General features: G+C 36.9%; 1 protein-coding gene and 1 long non-coding RNA gene across 3 annotated transcripts in view; one reads left to right on the forward strand and one right to left on the reverse strand.

Annotated features, from left to right (window-relative positions):
* Positions 1-1089: 1089 nt before the first annotated feature.
* Positions 1090-16541, reverse strand: PRL (prolactin). 2 transcript variants are annotated; one of them, XM_016954985.2, is made up of 6 exons: positions 16465-16541; positions 10661-10785; positions 8111-8286; positions 6326-6433; positions 3962-4141; positions 1090-1437 (listed from the first exon to the last, which is right to left on the reverse strand). In XM_016954985.2, exons 2-6 carry the CDS (start codon positions 10686-10688, stop codon positions 1246-1248), a joined length of 684 nt encoding a protein of 227 aa, XP_016810474.1. In that variant the 5' UTR covers positions 10689-10785; positions 16465-16541; the 3' UTR covers positions 1090-1245. The 2 variants fall into 2 exon arrangements, with proteins under 2 accessions (XP_016810474.1, XP_009448858.1); XM_009450583.4 differs by lacking the exon at positions 16465-16541 and having other exon boundaries at positions 8111-8289; positions 10661-10764.
* Positions 8258-18457, forward strand: part of LOC134810279 (uncharacterized) — a 46876-nt gene continuing 36676 nt past the window's right edge. Inside the window, exon 1 of the long non-coding RNA XR_010157924.1 lies at positions 8258-8345. This is a non-coding gene — a long non-coding RNA (uncharacterized LOC134810279). The remainder of the gene's footprint in view (positions 8346-18457) is intronic.

Genomic DNA, 18457 nt, shown 5'->3' on the forward strand with positions numbered 1-18457 from the left:
GAAGGGAATTGGTAGAGACCCCGGGAAGGGGTCAGCCATGACCTAGTCCTATTGCTACTTCATTGCTTGGAGAGGTTACGATGCATGAGTTTCCTATGGGGCAGTTGACACATAGCTGACCTCATGCCAGTTTTCTTCAGCAGAGTTCCTGCAGGATGAGGGGAACAATAGCAGAGGCCGTGGAGAATGCTATGGATGGCAGAGCTATGGGGCGAATAGGAGAATCAAGCCAGAGCATTTCCCCTGGGAAAGAAACTATACTGTGTGGTGTCCTCATTGGTTGGTATCTTGGAAATTATAAATCAATTCCACTAGAAAGACACCCACTACTCAGAGAAAATCCAAGGTCAGTCCCTGTCAACAAGGGGAAGGGTACGATAGTACTACCTAAGTCAGTGATGTATGAACTTTTTCTTCTCTGTTAGTCCTCTATCCCATTCCAACACAGCCAGAGGAATGGAGATCCAGAAGAGAGAGGCGGAGGAAAAGTTGCAGGAACTGACCACATCTGCTTTCTCTGTTAGGTCCTTTGAGCCAACACAGGGGGAGAGAAAAGCATTAAATAACTTAAATATGGAGTTGAAACCTGACTGGACCAGACTTGTTAGACTCGGAATTACCAGAACATGAAATGTGTGCAAGATAATGCAAAAGAGATGGGAATTTAGTAGAGAATGATTGAACATAGCTATTAGAAAAAGAGAAATCCATGTCATGTTTATATCCTAACAATTTTTAGACTGCTCAGTAAACTCCATACTATTTGGAGGTTTTGCAGTTGCACAGTACTTATATTGTCTGTCATAACACTGAAAGTTAACTGACAGAACATGCCTGGTTTCATAAAGAATCCAGAGAATTCAGTCTTCTTTGTAGAATGACTAGCATGATTAATAATCTAACTCTTTGATTCTAATAACTTGACCCACAATAATCTACTGTGATTTTAAAGTAAGCTGTTAATTGTCTTATGTGCAAGGGTAGCTTCTGTTGTTTATGACACATTCTGATAAGAACTTCTTAATGGGAGTGATAGATTTTCTTTTGATTTTCTATTAAATGAAGAGAAGAAACTTTGACAAATCGGCATTTTAGATTTTGATGTCTCTAAGGAGTCAGTTTTTATTTTTTAAGAGGAGACCTGTTACACCCAAGCATGGATTCAAAAGAGATAAAACTAAAAGAAGCTTGCAATGGAATGGATCATTAAGGACCTTCTCAGAAATAGATGAAATGGATGTGGGCTTAGCAGTTGTTGTTGTGGATGATTCGGCACTTCAGGAGCTTGAGATAATTGTCGATTTTATGTGAATCCCTGCGTAGGCAGTGGAGCAGGTTATAATAAGCAGAAAGGCGAGACTCTTCATCAGCCATCTGCAGGGATGGAAGTCCCGACCAGACAGGGTAGATCTCATTTTCTTTGGTTTCAGGATGAACCTAATCACACAAAAAAAGAGTGACTTATTCTTCATATTATTAGTATTTGTATGTCCTTGTTCTTTCTAACTATTGAATTAAGAATTGAGAATGAGATATGAATGTAAAGTTTTAGACAAAGGCAATGATTTTTGTATATCTGGGCCAGTGTATCAGAAACCTATTAATCTAAAAACTAGGAGCAGAATACCTGTTTAGGTTCTCTGACATCTATGGGATCACAGATGAAGTATGTTTTAGCAGGAGTAGACAGATGAAGAACCGGAAAGGTACTATGTAAATATTGACATAGATTTGACGAAGAGACAATGGAGTAGCTAGCTTCGGTGCTCTCACTCGAGGAACTATTTCATTTCTCCAGTCTTGTCCCTGATGTATCCCTTGTGCTTTATTCTTCCTGACATCATTTATTTTCTTCCTGCTTTGAACTCAATCTATTGCCTATCTAGTGTATGTTCCAAAAACTTAAAAAAAGATGAAGATTGTACTCATACTTGATGCTTTGGGGTACAGATAATTTAGTGATGACCATGACTAAGAAAAGCTGCTTACGTAGTCAGGAGATTTTCATTTCCTCAAATTTCTAGGGGAAACAATTGCTTTCTTTTGAGGTCCCTGGCCTGGGAGGTGCCGGAAAAAGCACCTACAAGAAAAGGGTACAGGCCGGGTGTGGTGGCTTACACTGGTTCACGCACTTTGGGAGGCAGAGGCAGGTGGATCACTTGAGGTCAGGAGTTCAAGACCAGCCTGGCCAACATGGTGAAATCCCATCTCTACAAAAACATACAAAAATCAGCCGTGCCTATTGGTGCACGCCTGTTGTCCCAGCTACTTGGGAGGCTGAGGCATGAGGATCGCTTGAACCTGGGAGGCAGAGATTGTGGTGAGCCGAGATGACACCAGTACACTCCAGCATAGGTGACACAGTGAGACCTTGTCTAAAAAAAAAAAGGTCAGGGGGTTGCTGGCAGCAACCCTTCAGTGGTGAGGGCTGTGTGGTAGGGTTGGGGGCATGGCTGTGATAACAAAAGGAGGCTGAACAGCACAACAGAGGGCATGCTATGTTTCTTCACACTCTATAAGCCTTTGCAAACCAGGAAAGCCCAGAGGTCTTAGAGACCAAGTAACCATTTTAGCAACTTTAGGGATGTCAGCTAGTTTGGAGAGTTATTAGGTATATATCTGGATGTAGACACCGATCTGCTAAACCTTTTCCTACAAAGTGAGAATATTTTTCAAATCTGGGATTCCCTATTGGAATTTAAAGTGTGTGTGTGTGTGTGTGTGTGTGTGTGCGTGCATGTGTGTGTGTGCATGTGTGTATTCATTGACTGGCTTTATGTTTTTATTTTTAATTTTTGGTACTTGAGCCCTAAGACAAAATTTACTGTGTAAGGGATAATGATATGAACAAGAATAAATAAATAAGTGGTAGAGAAAAAAGAACAGAAAATGAAGTACTATAGAACAAATTAGTGACCTCAGAAATGAGGTTTACAGTAATGAAGAAAATAACTGGAAAATCAAGGTATTTATTTCACACATTCCAAGGTTAAAATGTGCTTTGTGTTTGTTTTGGACATATTTTTCTCACATGAAAATAACCAAAATGATACATGATAACGTGTACTTAGTACACAAAAAGAGAAATACAAAATTGTTCCTGTTATTATTCCTATAATCATATATTTTTCTTTAGATGGTACATTATCCCTGAAAACCTCAGAAGCTGTTTAGGTATTATCTCACTAATGTTGAAATTATCCCATCTGAATGGAGATATCTATTGCAAATACTAACACAATCTAAATATGACAGATTATTTGGGGGAGATTAAGTACAATGACATGAGTTTTGATTTTGGAGTCCCAAGAAAAAACAAAATTTAGAATGAGACAACTTTCTATAAATTACAAAATGAAGACATTCCAGAAAAGGTCTATCTCCTTCTTTTGTGACTCCCTGCGATCTCGCGCTTGTGAGACCTCCTGAAATCAATGCAACCTGTGTGCACTGATGTCATCGTCTTGTCATGTTAATATCTGCTCCTCCCTGACAAGTCTGTGCAGCAGATCGGGGTGAGTGGCTGAGGGCCCAACCAATCTGATTTTGGTTTTCTTCTTTCTCCCTTGCCACTCTCATCCTCTGGCGAGGGGAGAAAAGAGAAAGAATTTTCAATAGTGGGTGTCCTGGGATACTCTGCAGAAAACATGTATCTTGCAGATTCTATTCTCTAGTTTCCTCTCCCTTGAAAACACTTAACTTCTTGTCCTCAGGAAGGGGCAAGTCTTTTGTAGTTTTGCGTGTAGGTGTAGGGAAAATGACACCTGTCAAACAGCATTCTAAGATTCATTTACATGTATGTAAATTTATGACTATGAATGACTAGGCTCTTGCTTTATTTAATAGCGGTCTATAATATGGAATGCCTAAATTTCCTTCTTTCAAAGGGAAATATTTATCATCACAGAGGTCACCGCTTATATTAATGAGAAAAACAAAGAAGCACCAGGAGGCTGCTCACCTGGCTGACTATCAGCTCCATGCCCTCTAGAAGCCGTTTGGTTTGCTCCTCAATCTCTACAGCTTTGGATAGGATAGCCTCCGGGGCTTCTTGCATACCACGTACTTCCGTGACCAGATGATACAGAGGCTCATTCCAGGATCGCAATATGCTGACTATCAGGCTCAGAAAGTCTTTTTGCTACGAAACCATATAGAACAATTGCATTAAAATAGGTAAAATACAATGGGGTTAGTTACTTGTGATTTTTGCTTAGAGAGGCTGTACTAAAATATCTTTTTTTATTCCTATGTGTAGGTACATTTTTCTTTAGGTGAGAGAATTTGTAGAAATGTAAAATTTAAACTATTGGCCTAAACTTTGCTAAAATTAAAAAAAAATCCGGCTTATTTCAGTAACCACTTTTTCTAATGAGAGTTCTAATTGATAAAATGAAGAATTTTGTTTTTCCTCTGAAATTCTACCATCTGTCCACTTAGTAAGATCTTTCGTATTTGATTGATTTGCTTGTCCCTGGGGAGAAACTAAAGTTTTGCTGAAACTCAGTAGGTGCCCAGAGTATCTGACTCATGAGAAACAGATTCCACTGGGGTCCATGCCAAGGGGCCCAAATCACTCTCATCCAAGCATTCGTTCATACTAATGAATCAAATTGTTCATTGAACTATTCATTTTTGATTTGTAGTTTTATTTTGGGATCCTAGAACGAAGAGACAATGAAGATGACATGGAATTCATCAACATGCTTTCCTTGATCTATACAACCGCCTGCGCCATGCTGCTGGCAGAGCAGTCTGTTCTCTTGGCCTATGCAGGTGAATAAAATGGAACCAATGTTATCTTGAATAACCATGGAATTCACAATGGAGTTCTGGCTGCCTAGTGTTTTGCTTACTACCACAATCGTGTAGGAGACTCCAAGTAGCTGATTATCTCTGATTTAAAATGCTTACTTTGTAGATGTCCGTGAACTAGTCTAGTGGTAACAAAATGAAGAATAAAGAAGAAATAAATGGACATTGCGATGGAAACATGTAAGAGGATATGAAAGAAATGAGCTATAAAGAGGTACAGGTCATAGAGTGAGTGTCAGTGTAGTTTTTCTGGGAGCATTGCAACACAATGATTAAGAGTAAGGGTTTTGAATAGAATGCAGCCCAGGCTCGCTGCTTACTTGCCATGTGACTGGTACAAATTCCATAACCTTTCTGAGCCTCAGTTTCCTTATCTCAGTGAGTGTAATGACAGTACCTTGTGTTATAGGATATTTTATGAGGATTAAATATAGTAATGCCCACAAAGTGTCTGACAATGTAGTACAAGTTGAGTATTCCTAATTAAAAAATCTGAAATCTGAAATACTCCAATGAGCATTTTTTTTTAGCATCATGTAGGTGCTCAAAAAACTAAGTATTCTTCAGTATTTGGGATTTCTGGTTAGTGATAACCTGTAGATCTCAATAAATATTTCGTCTTCCTCCTCCTTCTCCCCTTTCTTTTTCTCCTCCTTCTCTTATTATCAAATTATTATTAATGAACATAGCAGACAGAAATGTTGGTGCCATTCCTAAACTTGTAAATGGAGAATACATTGAATTTGTAGGTGGCATGTATGTAAAGACATTTGTTTTAAATCATGTTAAGGCTGTGATTATGGTAGACAACCAAAAGGAAGAGATCATAGCAATAGAAGATTGAAGCTGAGATACATGATTGGGGCTTGATATACAGACTTTGTAGTCATCAGAACAGTGGCAACTGTAGCTGTGAAAAGCAAAATATTATGTTTTACAGGATCTGTATTTTTTGTGAGGGGAGTGGTGGCTTTTAACTAAGAAGTAAGAGAGGGCAGAAGAGTCAGTGAAGAATGAAAAAGTGGGTGTCAGAGTAGCAGAAATAGAACCAGAGTAGAGTCTTGAAAGTCCAGAAGAGATGGCTCCAATAGTGCAGGGGTCAGTCATGTAACATGCTGTTGAAGTAGGAGCCACGAGTAATATGTAATAAATAAAACTGCATTTCTTTTTCTTACAGATGCATAAATGTATATTTACCCACAGAAGTCCAATTCAGTTCAAACTTTCATATACTGTATGTACAATCCTAGTGACAAGGCATTGGTTAAAATAATGTTATCTGCAAGGACAATGTACAGATCTGCTATTTAGATTGCTGCTACCATCTTTACTTAGCACTTGATTTGACTCATATTTCATCAACTACATAATGTAATTTTTTGACTGCTTATTCTTCCTGTATTTTTCTCTGCATGTACAATTACCACTAGCTATTACAGCACCTATCACCATGATAATACCCATATACTGCCTTGGTTGTTTTGGTGCAAAGCCTGGATGAAGGACTCACATTGATCTGTTGGGCTTGCTCCTTGTCTTCGGGGGTGGCAAGGGAAGAAGTGTGGCAGCTGTTGATGGCCTTGGTAATGAACCCCCGGCCATGGGTATACCGTTTATCCTGGAAATGATGAGACAAATTCAATTAGTTGGGGTTGTTTGGGCATTGAATAAATGAATCCATTAGCAGAATACTAATACCTTTGGCAGATGTGTAATTTTTAAAAATTAGAGCTATATAAAAATGAAAACTAAAGAATTAAGGAAGTAACCCTTTTGGCTACTTCCCCCCCCCCCATTATCTCTGTAAACTCATTTTTTTCATCTAGTTTTCATAAATATCAATGTTTTTCCTTCTTTGCAATTCCCTTGTTGTTTACTTTTACCATTCACACAAGTCACACAAGTTGCTATTTGGAAAGCAAATGCTAAAAATAGCAAAAATATGCAACATTAAATGTTGTATTGAGAATCATCTTTCTTCAGCATTTGAGCCAAATGCCACAGTGCAAATGTATTCACATGTATTCATTTAATCTCTTATTTACTGTGGGCCCAAACTGATAGACTTCTCTTAATAGGCATTATAAAATTATAACTTTTCTCTAAAAAGTTTCTCTGAGTCCACACACCTATACCTTACCAAGTTCATGATAGAAACGGAATACAACTTTTTTTAAAATTATGACAAAATAAGTCAGAAACACAGGGCACACAATTTTAGGAAATATAAACAATGGACTGAGGATAAGAACAGAATAAAAAATGAGCTGACACATTGACAGGAAAGACTAGTCTTTAGCAAAACTTATACAAGTCTAAAGGAATTACTAGGAAGATTTGGAAGACAAAAGATGGCCAGTCAAAAATGGAGGATGAAAGCGAAACCAGAGAGTAAAAATAATTTTATAAATGTATATTTATTCTCTATGGAGGCCCTTGATTTATTAAAGCACTAATCTATTGTCTGCTCCTTGATTGACCTGGAAGAGTTAACTTATGATTTCCAAAATAGGTTATTCAGAAATAGAGTACATATTTCTGAAAAAGAAAAGAAAGGGAGGAAGGAATGAAGGAGGGAAGGAAGGAAGGAAGGAAAGAAGGAAAAAAGGAAGGAAGGAAGGAAAGAAGGAAGGAGGGAGGGAATGAGGGAGGGAGGGAGGGGAAGGGAAGGGAAGAAGGAAGGAAGGAGGGAAGGAAGGAAGGAAGGGAGGCAAAGAAAGAAAAAAGCACTGGTTTCCAATTCTAAACTAGCCCTTTATTGTAATTATAAACCCATATACTGAAATCTCAGAGAAATGATTTCTAGCATTTTGGGGTTTTTGAAAAGTTATTATTTGTATATTTTCCCCACCATGGATTCAGCTCAGTTTAATTCTATTCAATCCACCCAATTCGCTGCAGTGCAGTTCTTCATTATTGGATATCTCTTCCGTGCTAAGTAAAGAATGCCTGTGGAGTCTGACCTCTACATTCAAGAACAAGAAATCAACACTCTTCCTTCTCCTCAGCCCCACCTAAGCATGCTTTAGGTCAGGTGTTTAAATTTTTTTATTTTTAAAAAATAAAGTGAATTAAAGAAAAAATTTAAGTCATTACATTCTTTGAGAATCTTTGAGATTTCATGGCACTGTTCCTCTCTTCTTGTTCCACATCTTATGAGCTGGTGTCTTCTTTCACATGTTAAAATGTATCGTTTGAAATTTGGCTCGGGAGGTTTTCTCGGTTAACATGTAGCAGAGCCCAGTAGTTCATGTGAAGGCTCCTTCAGGCAGGAAGCCAGAAGCATGGTACTTACGAATTCGCTGAACATTTCTGAGGAGAGGTTATGGATGTAGTGGGACAGGACGACGGCGCGGTCAAACAGGTCTCCAAGGGTCACCTGGCATCTGGCAGCCCCGCCGGGACAGATGGGCAAGGGGGCCACGCTGTGGCACAGAAGCAGGTTTGACACCAGCAGCAGCAGGAGGGACCCTGCTTAAATAAGAACGCGAGCCACTCTGAGATGATCTATTCCACGGAGGTTTTCAAAGGTAATCCTACCGAGGAAAGCCTTATTGCTCCCCACTGCCCTCAGCTGCCTGATTTGCTCCTGTAATGGCTGGGATCGGGGAAGAACAAACGCCTTCCACTGTGTAAATGTAGATATATAATTATGTTTGCACAGATATATAGTTTGAGAAGTGGGTTACCTCCTGCATTTTTGTACGTTTCCCAGAAGTGCTTCTGTACTTTGCAAACATTTGGAGCTTAAATTAATTCTGAGCTAGGGTGTTTGGATCATTCTCTTAAGATAGTTTAATGTCTTGGGAGTTTCTGCAGATTTTCAGCAGTCAGGCTGCCCAGGACTTTGTAATTTTTTTTTTTTTAACTAGGTGTGTCTGATAATTTACATTGTAGACACTGATATAACAAAAACAGTACAGTGGATCCTTTCGATTTATCATCCTGCCTGATAAGAATAAACACACGGTTGTTTGATTGCTAATACTGAGTATGAAAAGAATCCTAACATAAAAATAATGCTGTAGCTTAGATCTGCTAACTCGTAATAGTCCCATGCATGTGTTTGACACTTCGCCAAAAGCATTAAATTTTTTTTCTATATTTGAGCTTCATAATAACCTTGTGAGATACACTGGGCCTTTGTAATTATCATCAAATTATATTGATGAAACAGATGGCTTAGGGAGGTTAAGTGATTTCCCCCAAGTCGTATCATTAGTGGGTGAGAGAGGCATGATGCCAATACTGTGGTCTTTGCACATCGTCTTGTCACATTGCGTACACCTGTGGGCTGTCAAGCTGCATCTGTGTAATGGGGGCCGCATGAGTAGCCGTGATGGCTCAGTGTTTACATAGGTTGTTGCCGTCACTTTTAAAGAATAACAAGTTCTTTGCCTTTGATTGATTACATCACAACAGAGGCCCCGAAAGCTTGATTTTCTCCACTTTTCCTGCTCTAATTACAGAACACTCTGATCATTGTTGAAGGTTTTCAAAGCTTTGTCATCAATTTGCTATCTCAGCAAATGGACAGTTACAGTCCTGTATATATCAATAATTTATACTTTCAAAAGGAAAGAAACGATAGATAGCTACCAAATTAAAATCACTTGTTAACTTCAGTGGCATTACCCCAAAAGAATGCCCAATATAAAACTGTGTTTATCACAAAACTTAAGTCCTTCAAAACCTTTAAGAAATGCAATCAGAAATGCCCAAGATAAAACTAGGCAAATGCTAAAGTTTAGTTTGTGAAAAAGTACCTAAACCTAAACACTTAAAAATACCTAAAAAATTGCTTAGTGTAGGAAGTGACTAAACCTGTTAGTTGTAATATAAAATTTTTGTTTGAGATGATTCCTATTATAGACTTTTAATTTTTCAAAAACTTGACTCTTCCAAGAAGTTTATTTTATGCATACTATAATCATATGACGAAACCAAATGTATATTTTATCTGTATGTGTAAATAAAATGTGCTTTGTAGATAGAGGAATTGGAATAGCAGGTCTAGGAAATTCACAACTGGATAGATGTTCTGTAACTCTGAGTACATTTATCTGCACATTTAGCATGGAAAGCATTTTTAAAGCCCAAGATGAGATAAAATAGACACATGTTTTTGTTCTTCATTTCATTAGAAACACATTTTATGGTTGTTACTAATTTATTTTCCTTGCAAATGTCAACCAAGAAAGTAAAGGTGATTAGTTATTACTAGGCAGTCTGTTTTTCCTTTTGAAATGTCATTTGGCTTGAACCAAATTGACAAAGAATAGAAAAGACAATTCTGTTGTTAGTGTCTATTTTACGGCTTCACAATTGAAAATTTCATCAGGTTGATTCAAGTTGGCCAATCCACATTAGAGGCCTGATAACCAGAAAATGTTACTTTGTCCCTTTGAGAGTTGTGGCAAATTGGACCCACAGACTCTTTGAGTCTTATTCTAGTCCAGAGTTTCTCAATCTTGATATTATTGGCATTTTGAGTTGAATAATTCCTTGTTCTGGGGGCTGTCCCGTGCATTGAAGGATGTTCAGTAGCATCTCTGATCACTATCCATTAGATACCAATAGCACTTTTCCCTCGCTTCCCCACCTCAGTTAAGACAACCCAAAACATCTCCCGACATTGCCAAATGCCTCTGGGAGAGGATTCCCCTGTTTGAGAACCATTGTTCTGTTCTATGGTGCCCTTGTAAAATTGCTTCCTAGAGGAAACATAAGATTGTGCTTCTAAACCTTGTAAACCTGCAAGCTCTTGTTATTAGTTAAAATTTCACATTAATCCCCCCACAGGAGTGTTGATACAACCAACAACGCAGTGAGTTGTCACACATACCTTTCCATGGCGATCCTTTGATGTTCATGTTCGTGATCGTTGCAGGAAACACACTTCACCAGAGAAGATCTGGAAGTCTCACGGTTTTCTCTTTCCCAGATATTGGCTTTATAAACCTTTGATATCTTCATGAATATAATGAATCAGGCATTCGTTTCCCTTTTCCTGTTCATCTATTTCCGTCATTGAGATTACCCCCATAATTTCAAACATCAAATGGTATTTTATTTCTTATTCATATTCAGGAAGACATACTGGCCAGAAATGAACATTCTAGGAAGGATTTTGATTAATTAGGCCAAAAGGAAATGAGAGAAATGATGAAGGTGAGATCTGAGACTAGTTTGGTTTGGAGGATCTATAAAACTACAGAAGTCATTTACTTTAAAATTTATCTTATTTCTCTAAAGTTTGTTGAATATATAGGATTATATTTCACTTAGGTAACAATCTCATGTATTATCAGTTATCAAGTTTCTTCCTCAAGATTGCTAGGTAAAGATTTTAAAATTTTTACACTAAATACCAAGAGATATAGAATAAGGATTGAGAAATCAGGATTTTCAGTCCCCTGTTACACTGTCATTAAATTTCCCTCATTTTGTTGCTTTTTACACTGTGTTTTATCTTTTTAAAATACACATTTTGTTTTGTCTTTTTAAAAATACATGTGTTTGTCTTTTTAAAAATAGCATATCTGAATGGTGCTTTGAATGTACATCTTCATCTGTTTATTTCTTTTGATTTTAACATATGTGTTAAGTGGTATTATTCTCTCCAGTTTACAGATGAAGAAACAGAAGCTTGGAGAGACTAAAGGTAAAGAATATGAAAGAAGTAGTTCAGTGCAAAAGTAATTGAGGTTTTGGGCTTTACTTTTAAATGGTAAAAACTGCAGTCACTTGCGCACCAGCCTAATAATTCTATAGTTGAGTTAAATGAAGGAACAATTATTACTTCACGGAAAATCAGGAGTCATGTGAGGAAGGCTGGGAAATGAATTCTCTTGTAAACATCCTGTGGACCCACTTCTAAGACAAACAAGCTATAACCCCTGATTTAAGAGTTTAGTTTGGGGAAGTGATACAGTAGTTTTCCAGCGCAAACACACACGTGTGTGCACACACACAGACACACTTACACCCATCATTCTGGTATACCATGTAATAAACTGAAATTCTAGCCAGTAATTTCCACTCTTTTCAAGGATAGCAGTGTGTAAACTGTTATTAACTTATGATCTCTCTACCTTCTCTGACCCTGAGCCACTCTGAGGCCAAGGTGACAAAAATTCATCTTTCATGGAAAGATGAATTCCATTCACCTTTTGGAAATTTCCTAAATGAAATGACTATAATGAATAAGAACTAAGTTTTATTGATGACTTTCTCTAATTTTTAAGTCCATGCATCTAAAGCAGCCTGTGACCTTTAGTTTCAAATTTGCTGTCTCTTACAATAGACTGATGAATGAGGTAATTTAAAAAATAGTCTTCCTATGGCATTTACTTTTTCCTTAGTTCCTAGAGCCACATATGTGCTTTAGCAATTATCTGACTAAGTGCTCTTATGGGGACCTAGAAATCTTAACAAAGACTAACGTCTCTGAAAAACTATCTTCCTAATTGCCTTAGTTTAAGGCAATCCTACATTTTGAATCATAAACATCAAATGTGATGATTCATAGACTCTCTCAGTTTGAAAGCTGGGTCAGGATTCCATATACTCACATTAGGTATTCATTTTTTCCCTAGATGGAGAGAGTCTGAATTATTAAGAAAGCAGAGCTGTGTGGCAGAGAAATTAACATTATCCTATATTCTCCTCCTCTCCCATAAACTTAAGAGTAAGAAAATCTGTTATAAGAACTGACAATGACAACTTAATCTTAAAATTTAAAGGTGTTGCAACATTCTTGGATAGCCAGGATAAGAGCAATCTAAGAAAACCTAAGCTGTGTTTATTCAGTGGCGGTCAGTCGATTTATTTGACTGCAAAGAGGTACATGTTTCTCTGTAAAATTTATTGTGTGTCTCCTTGCTGCTCCATAGCCCCACATTTCCTGTGAATGGAATATTGAAATATATAAATAATGCAAAGACATATATTATGCAAAAATCATAGTTGTCCTAATTCTTCTAACTGCTATGCATGTTACCCCCTTTCACCTTAATTTTTATATGTGCTTTCTTGCCAGGCTTTCTCTTTATCAAACTGTGCCCTTAATTTAAAACAATAAAGAAGTTCAGTAAGAATAGGGTTGTACATTTTAAAACTTTACAAAACTTCATTTGTTTGCCATTTTTGGTCTGAGAGCTTGTGATGCAACTGAGGGGTGATGATTGATTTATGTCAAGTAGCTGAATAAATAGCTCAAAGGATGCTAAAGTTCCCATGCTATGTTTAGTACCTGAAACTAATAAACAAGGTTGCCATCTTTTCTAAAGAACTCTAATTTTTAACATTAAGTAACATCAGGTTGGTTTTTATTCCTAATTTAGAACAAAGTTTGTATTTTCTTTTGTTTATCTGTTTTTAAGTTTGGGATAATTTTGTTTTTTCTTCTGTCACGTATGAAGCAAAGTATATTTAAAATCCTTCACAGGCCGGGCGCGGTGGCTCACGCCTGTAATCCCAGCACTTTGGGAGGCTGAGGCAGGCGGATCAAGAGATCAGGAGTTCGACACCAGTCTGATCAATATGGTGAAACCCTGTATCTACTAAAAATACAAAAATCAGCTAGGCGTGGTGGCGGGCACCTGTAGTCCCAGCTACTCAGGAGGCTGAGGCAGGAGAATCGCTTGAACCCAGGAGGCGGAGGTTGCAGTGAGCCAAGATCACGCCACTGCACTCCAGCCTGGGCGACGGAGGGAGACTCCATTTCAAAAAAACAAAAAAAAATTTCTTCACATAACCTAGGAGGTGTCTACTGCAAGATATGCTAAGGGATATTAAAGAGTGAAAGAAATTAAGAGTTAAAAAAATCCTCAGAATGAATGTATCACAAAGATATTTCAATTCATATTAGTAGTGAATTGTCTTAAATAAAATGAAATATGAAATGATTAAAGGAGTATTGTCTATGAATTGAAAAATTCTGAATAGTCGTCTTCTAATGACTAAAAAATTAAATAGGACGTATGCTGTTTTCAATATAAAATATTAGACAATGTAAAGGGCACATTGGAGAAAAGATCAATAGTGGTTTTTTTTGAATGGCACTATTTTTAGAATAAGCAAAATGCAATGACTTAATTACATCCTACTATTTAGATTAACTTCATACATATTGTTGAATTGAATTTGGCCTAATGCTGCCCCATTTTCAGTAAACTGCAATCTAACTTAGTATGTAAACAAACTGCAACCTAAATTAAGAATATACTCTTGTAACAAGTAGCTGAGTCTTGGCCAATCTTAGCAGCTGAGCTTTCAGCCAATTACAGGCTACAAACTGCTCAGATGTCCAAATAAGGCAAAGAAGGAGCTGTAATCAATGACACTGTTTCTGTTTGTCATTTTATTTTTCTGTCTGTAAATACTGCCTGCCCACTTTGCAGAGTGGAGCTCTCTAAACCATTACTCGTTTAGGGTGCTGCCTCATTCATTAATTGTCTCTTTGCTCGTTTAAACTCTGCTAAAATTAATTTATCTAAAGTTTTTTCTTTTAATAATAATAAGACATGCTTTTGTTTTTTTGGAAGTGTTCATGTTCAGTGTTTGTTTTTGCTAGGGCTTTGGAGATCATCAGTTTCCCTTAGCGAATGCAAGTTCTTAATCTGTTGTCAGCGCCTTAAGGGCATTTATTCCTTAAATAAGAAAACCCTAGTGGAAGCATTTGGAAATTTCCCCTGTAATTCTTATTTTTTTCTTTTAATTACTGCTATACTATTCATATCCTCTGGTCTAGTTCTATGAAGTCTCTATGAATTGTATGTCACGTGCTTGTTCTGAATCATGTGTGCCTTTGTACACATTTTAATGCCTGATATAAAATAATGCCAGATTTAAGGATGACATGTCCAGAGTCTCCACAAACGTAAATCTCACTCTTTGAGAGTTATGTTTTCTTTAGGCAAAAGAATTAAATATTTAGCTGTATGCTAATCAGAAGTGAGGTGGATGATAACTTTCCTTGTGAAAGGTTCCTCACACTTCAATATTCTGTCCATGTGCACAGGCACACACATTTCTTATCTGATGGAAAGTAGAGCTGAAGCATGCCTACTTCTAGCTAGGGATCAATTGGTCTATCTATCTACTTATCTATTACCTATCTGTTAATCATCTCTTATTGTTGTCTAATAGGAAATGGGACTCTCAGCCATGCTTACTTCCCGGGATAATTTTAAATTTTATAATTTAAAATTCTAATTAGCACAGGCACCATCAAATAGAACAGAAAGCTATAGTGATAGATCAGGGTTCCTGAGGCCCCCTGAAATGATAGGCATTGATGTTTTTATTGTTTCATAGTGGTGAGACTGTAGGGGTTGACCTATGTGAGGGGCTGGGGGAGTCTAGAGGAATCAGGGCACTTGGAAAGTCAGGGAAGTGAGTCTGTACTAAGTATTTTGATATTGTAACAACTCTTAGGGCCATGCATGTGCTGACACACTATTACCCCTAACTTCCCCCACTGCCAATTTTTTTGCCTGTATTGAAAAGATTCAGATTGAAAAGTAGAGCAGGCTCTTCAGAGAAAATGCTACCCTTCAAATCCAGCCTACATACCCTTTATCCTCCAACACATTTTGGTTAGAATTTGTCTAAAATATCTTAGCTGTGACATATCTGCTTAGTTTTTTTTTCTTATTTATTCATTCATGTCTTATCAGTATAACCAAAGGGATGATTTTTTTAGGAAAGCTTTTTACCATTGGGGTTGACCTAGAAGAAAATGGACATATAAATAAGAATTAATTCTTTGATGGAATGCTCTAATGTCCAACAGTAATTCAAACAAGTATAATACTAGGCTTTTAAATGATATATGGGAATGTAAAAGTTCAAGCTGTTGAAGAAGTCTTATGGGAAAGGCAGATCACAGAATCATGGATCTCACTAATGCTAATAAAATAAATGGAAAATAAGATTTAAAAGAAACTAAAAAATACACTTGTTATCAACAGTGGAAGGAAGTATGAACATGTTCATTTTAAAAAATGGTTTATATCTGAGACTCAATAGATATAGTCAAGCTGATTTTTTATCAGTTACGATTTCAACAAATGATGCAAAGTTCTGACTATAACCCTTAGAAAAATGGAAAACAGATCGTAAACCTTTTAAGTTGTCAGAAAAAGAAAATACACATACGCACACACACTCACACACCCAGAACACAAGACATTCCGTTTAACAGAAAATAGAAAAAAAAAAGGATATGTAGGCAACAAAAATATGCAATTAGGAGGCAGAATAAAATCAAGTATATTGAGATAAATCTACTTATTGAAATAAAAAAAGACTCAGTTTCTCTAAAAATGGCAAATCCCAATTAAATGCTTATATACAAGTGACATATCTTGTAGGGGAGAAGAGATTCCATTTCTTGCCCATAGATAGGTTCATGCCTGACAGTCCTATAACAAAAGACAGAGTAACAAAAGAAAAACGAACAGATTTATTCAATATAAATTTACATGAAAAAGAGCCTTCAGAAATGAAGAACCAAAGAAACAGAGAAATGTGTATTTTTATGCTTAAGGTTGATAAAAAGTGGACAGTCATGTAGAAATACAATTGTACAAAAAGGAGTATGATCTGAAATGACTGAACATTAATAAACTGTAGGGAACTTACCAAAGCCTGTATGTTCCGATTCTTCTTGGTGTCTCTGTCTTTGAGGGTACTTCTGGAATGAAGGTTCTTATGACCTACTTTATAGAAACGTCAGAGGATTCTTTTATGGCCTGCTTCAGGGGAGAAGGGTGGGAGAAGCTTACAGAGTGAACTTCCTGTTTTTGCTGTTTTCTGAAATGCCAAGATGCCATATTTTGTGGTAGTGTGTTCTGTACCCCATCAATCTAAATGAGTGGTTTTCAAAGGGCAAGCAGTTAGGAGGTGATTCTGCCTCCCAGGAGACATTTGGCAATGTGTGAAGATGTTTATGACTGTCATAACTGGAAGTGGGGGTGCTGCTGGCATCTGGTGAGCAGAGACCAGACATGTTGCTAAACATCTTACAACACACAGAGCAGCCCTCAGAACATAATATTATGCCATCCAAATGTCAGTAGTGCTGCTGTTGAAAAACCTAGATTAAAATGGAGTGTCTAAAAAAGTTAAAGTACAAAAAATCACAGCAAGCAAATTAAATTGCTGGAGTAATAAATTTGTTACTAGGCAAAAATGTTAAAGCATAGTACAGTACTTTGTGATATTGTATTGATATGCAGTCGATAATGGAGATGAGACTGTCTATAGTCTTTTTGCAATCAATAATAGGATCAAAAATATTAAGCATGTATTAAACAAATGTGAGGGGAAATTAACCAAGACACAAGAGTAGGATATGGGTGTGTGTATTTCAAGCAACTAGAACATCTACAATAGAACATATGGCAAAAATAATATATAAATAGTTTAGTTTGTTTTGTTTTCTCTTACTCGTTACCATGATTGTTTAATGGCTGAATCTAAATAATTCCTTGAGTTCTTATCTATGTTAATTTTTGTTGGCATTCAACCTTGTACTGCCCCCTTTGGCTGTCTTATTCAATGTCATGACTTTATTTGTCACACCCATGAAGATGATCCCAGCTCTGTTTATCTCTCCCTAAGTTGACTTCTGAGCTACTAATTACCTGCTAGACATTTCAATCTATATGTCTACAAGTAAGATATGCTGAATTATTAAAGAAAATCCTTAATGATTCATTTTTTCTCTCAAACAGCTTCTCAGTCAACACTTAACATCTCAGAGTTGAGTTTATTTCCTTTTCTTTTGTTTCCCTTGCATCACACTCAACCAGTTGGCAGGTGGCAATTATTCTGTCTCTCTAACTCCATAAAATTCTCTTTCCTCCTTTCTCCAGGTTATCTTGACCTGCATATTACAATAGCTTCTCCTCCATTTTCTCCTGCCTATGTTCAATTCAATTTCAATCTGTTCATCCATTAACATTAACCATCCTGAGGCTCAACTTCTGGACAATCTCTAATTTGTCTAAATCATAGTATTGCAGAGGTAGAGGAAACATGGACTAATTCTAACCAAATATCACATTACAGAAATAAAGAAAATGATGTAAACATATTTAATTACTGAAAGAACTGGCACTGGAACTCCAATTCTTTCTCCTGCCATACTGGCAATATTTCTTCTTGCCTTCTGTCTGCCCACTTCTGTATGCCTTTTTATGTGCCCACTGAGCTTCTTATGCAGCTGATGATAAGTCTTGGTGAGGAGATAAAGATGTGACCTCGAAGACACCTTGTGAAACACATTATTACTTCAAGGAAAAATGCCAAGGTAATTGGGTTTCCAAAGAGAGAGGAGAGATAAATGGAATGTTCTGAAGAATTCAGCATCTTTAAGAAAACATGGCCACTGTCAAAGATAATTTGCGTGTGATTCTAAATCATGTTATAAAAACAATACGTTTGTTAGGCTATTTCTTAATGAGTTATGCAGATAAGGGATGAGAAGCTATTAATTTTTTTCGTCTTCAAATTGGTCTTTGATTTATCTGCCATTTCAGTCTCTAAGAATTCTTTTACTAATATGAGTCTTGCATGTGTCATAAAATTTTCATTTAACTTTTTCACTTGTCACTTCTACATCATTAGTGGA

The sequence above is a fragment of the Pan troglodytes genome, chromosome 5, assembly GCF_028858775.2.
Source record: "Pan troglodytes isolate AG18354 chromosome 5, NHGRI_mPanTro3-v2.0_pri, whole genome shotgun sequence".
NCBI lineage: Eukaryota > Metazoa > Chordata > Mammalia > Primates > Hominidae > Pan > Pan troglodytes.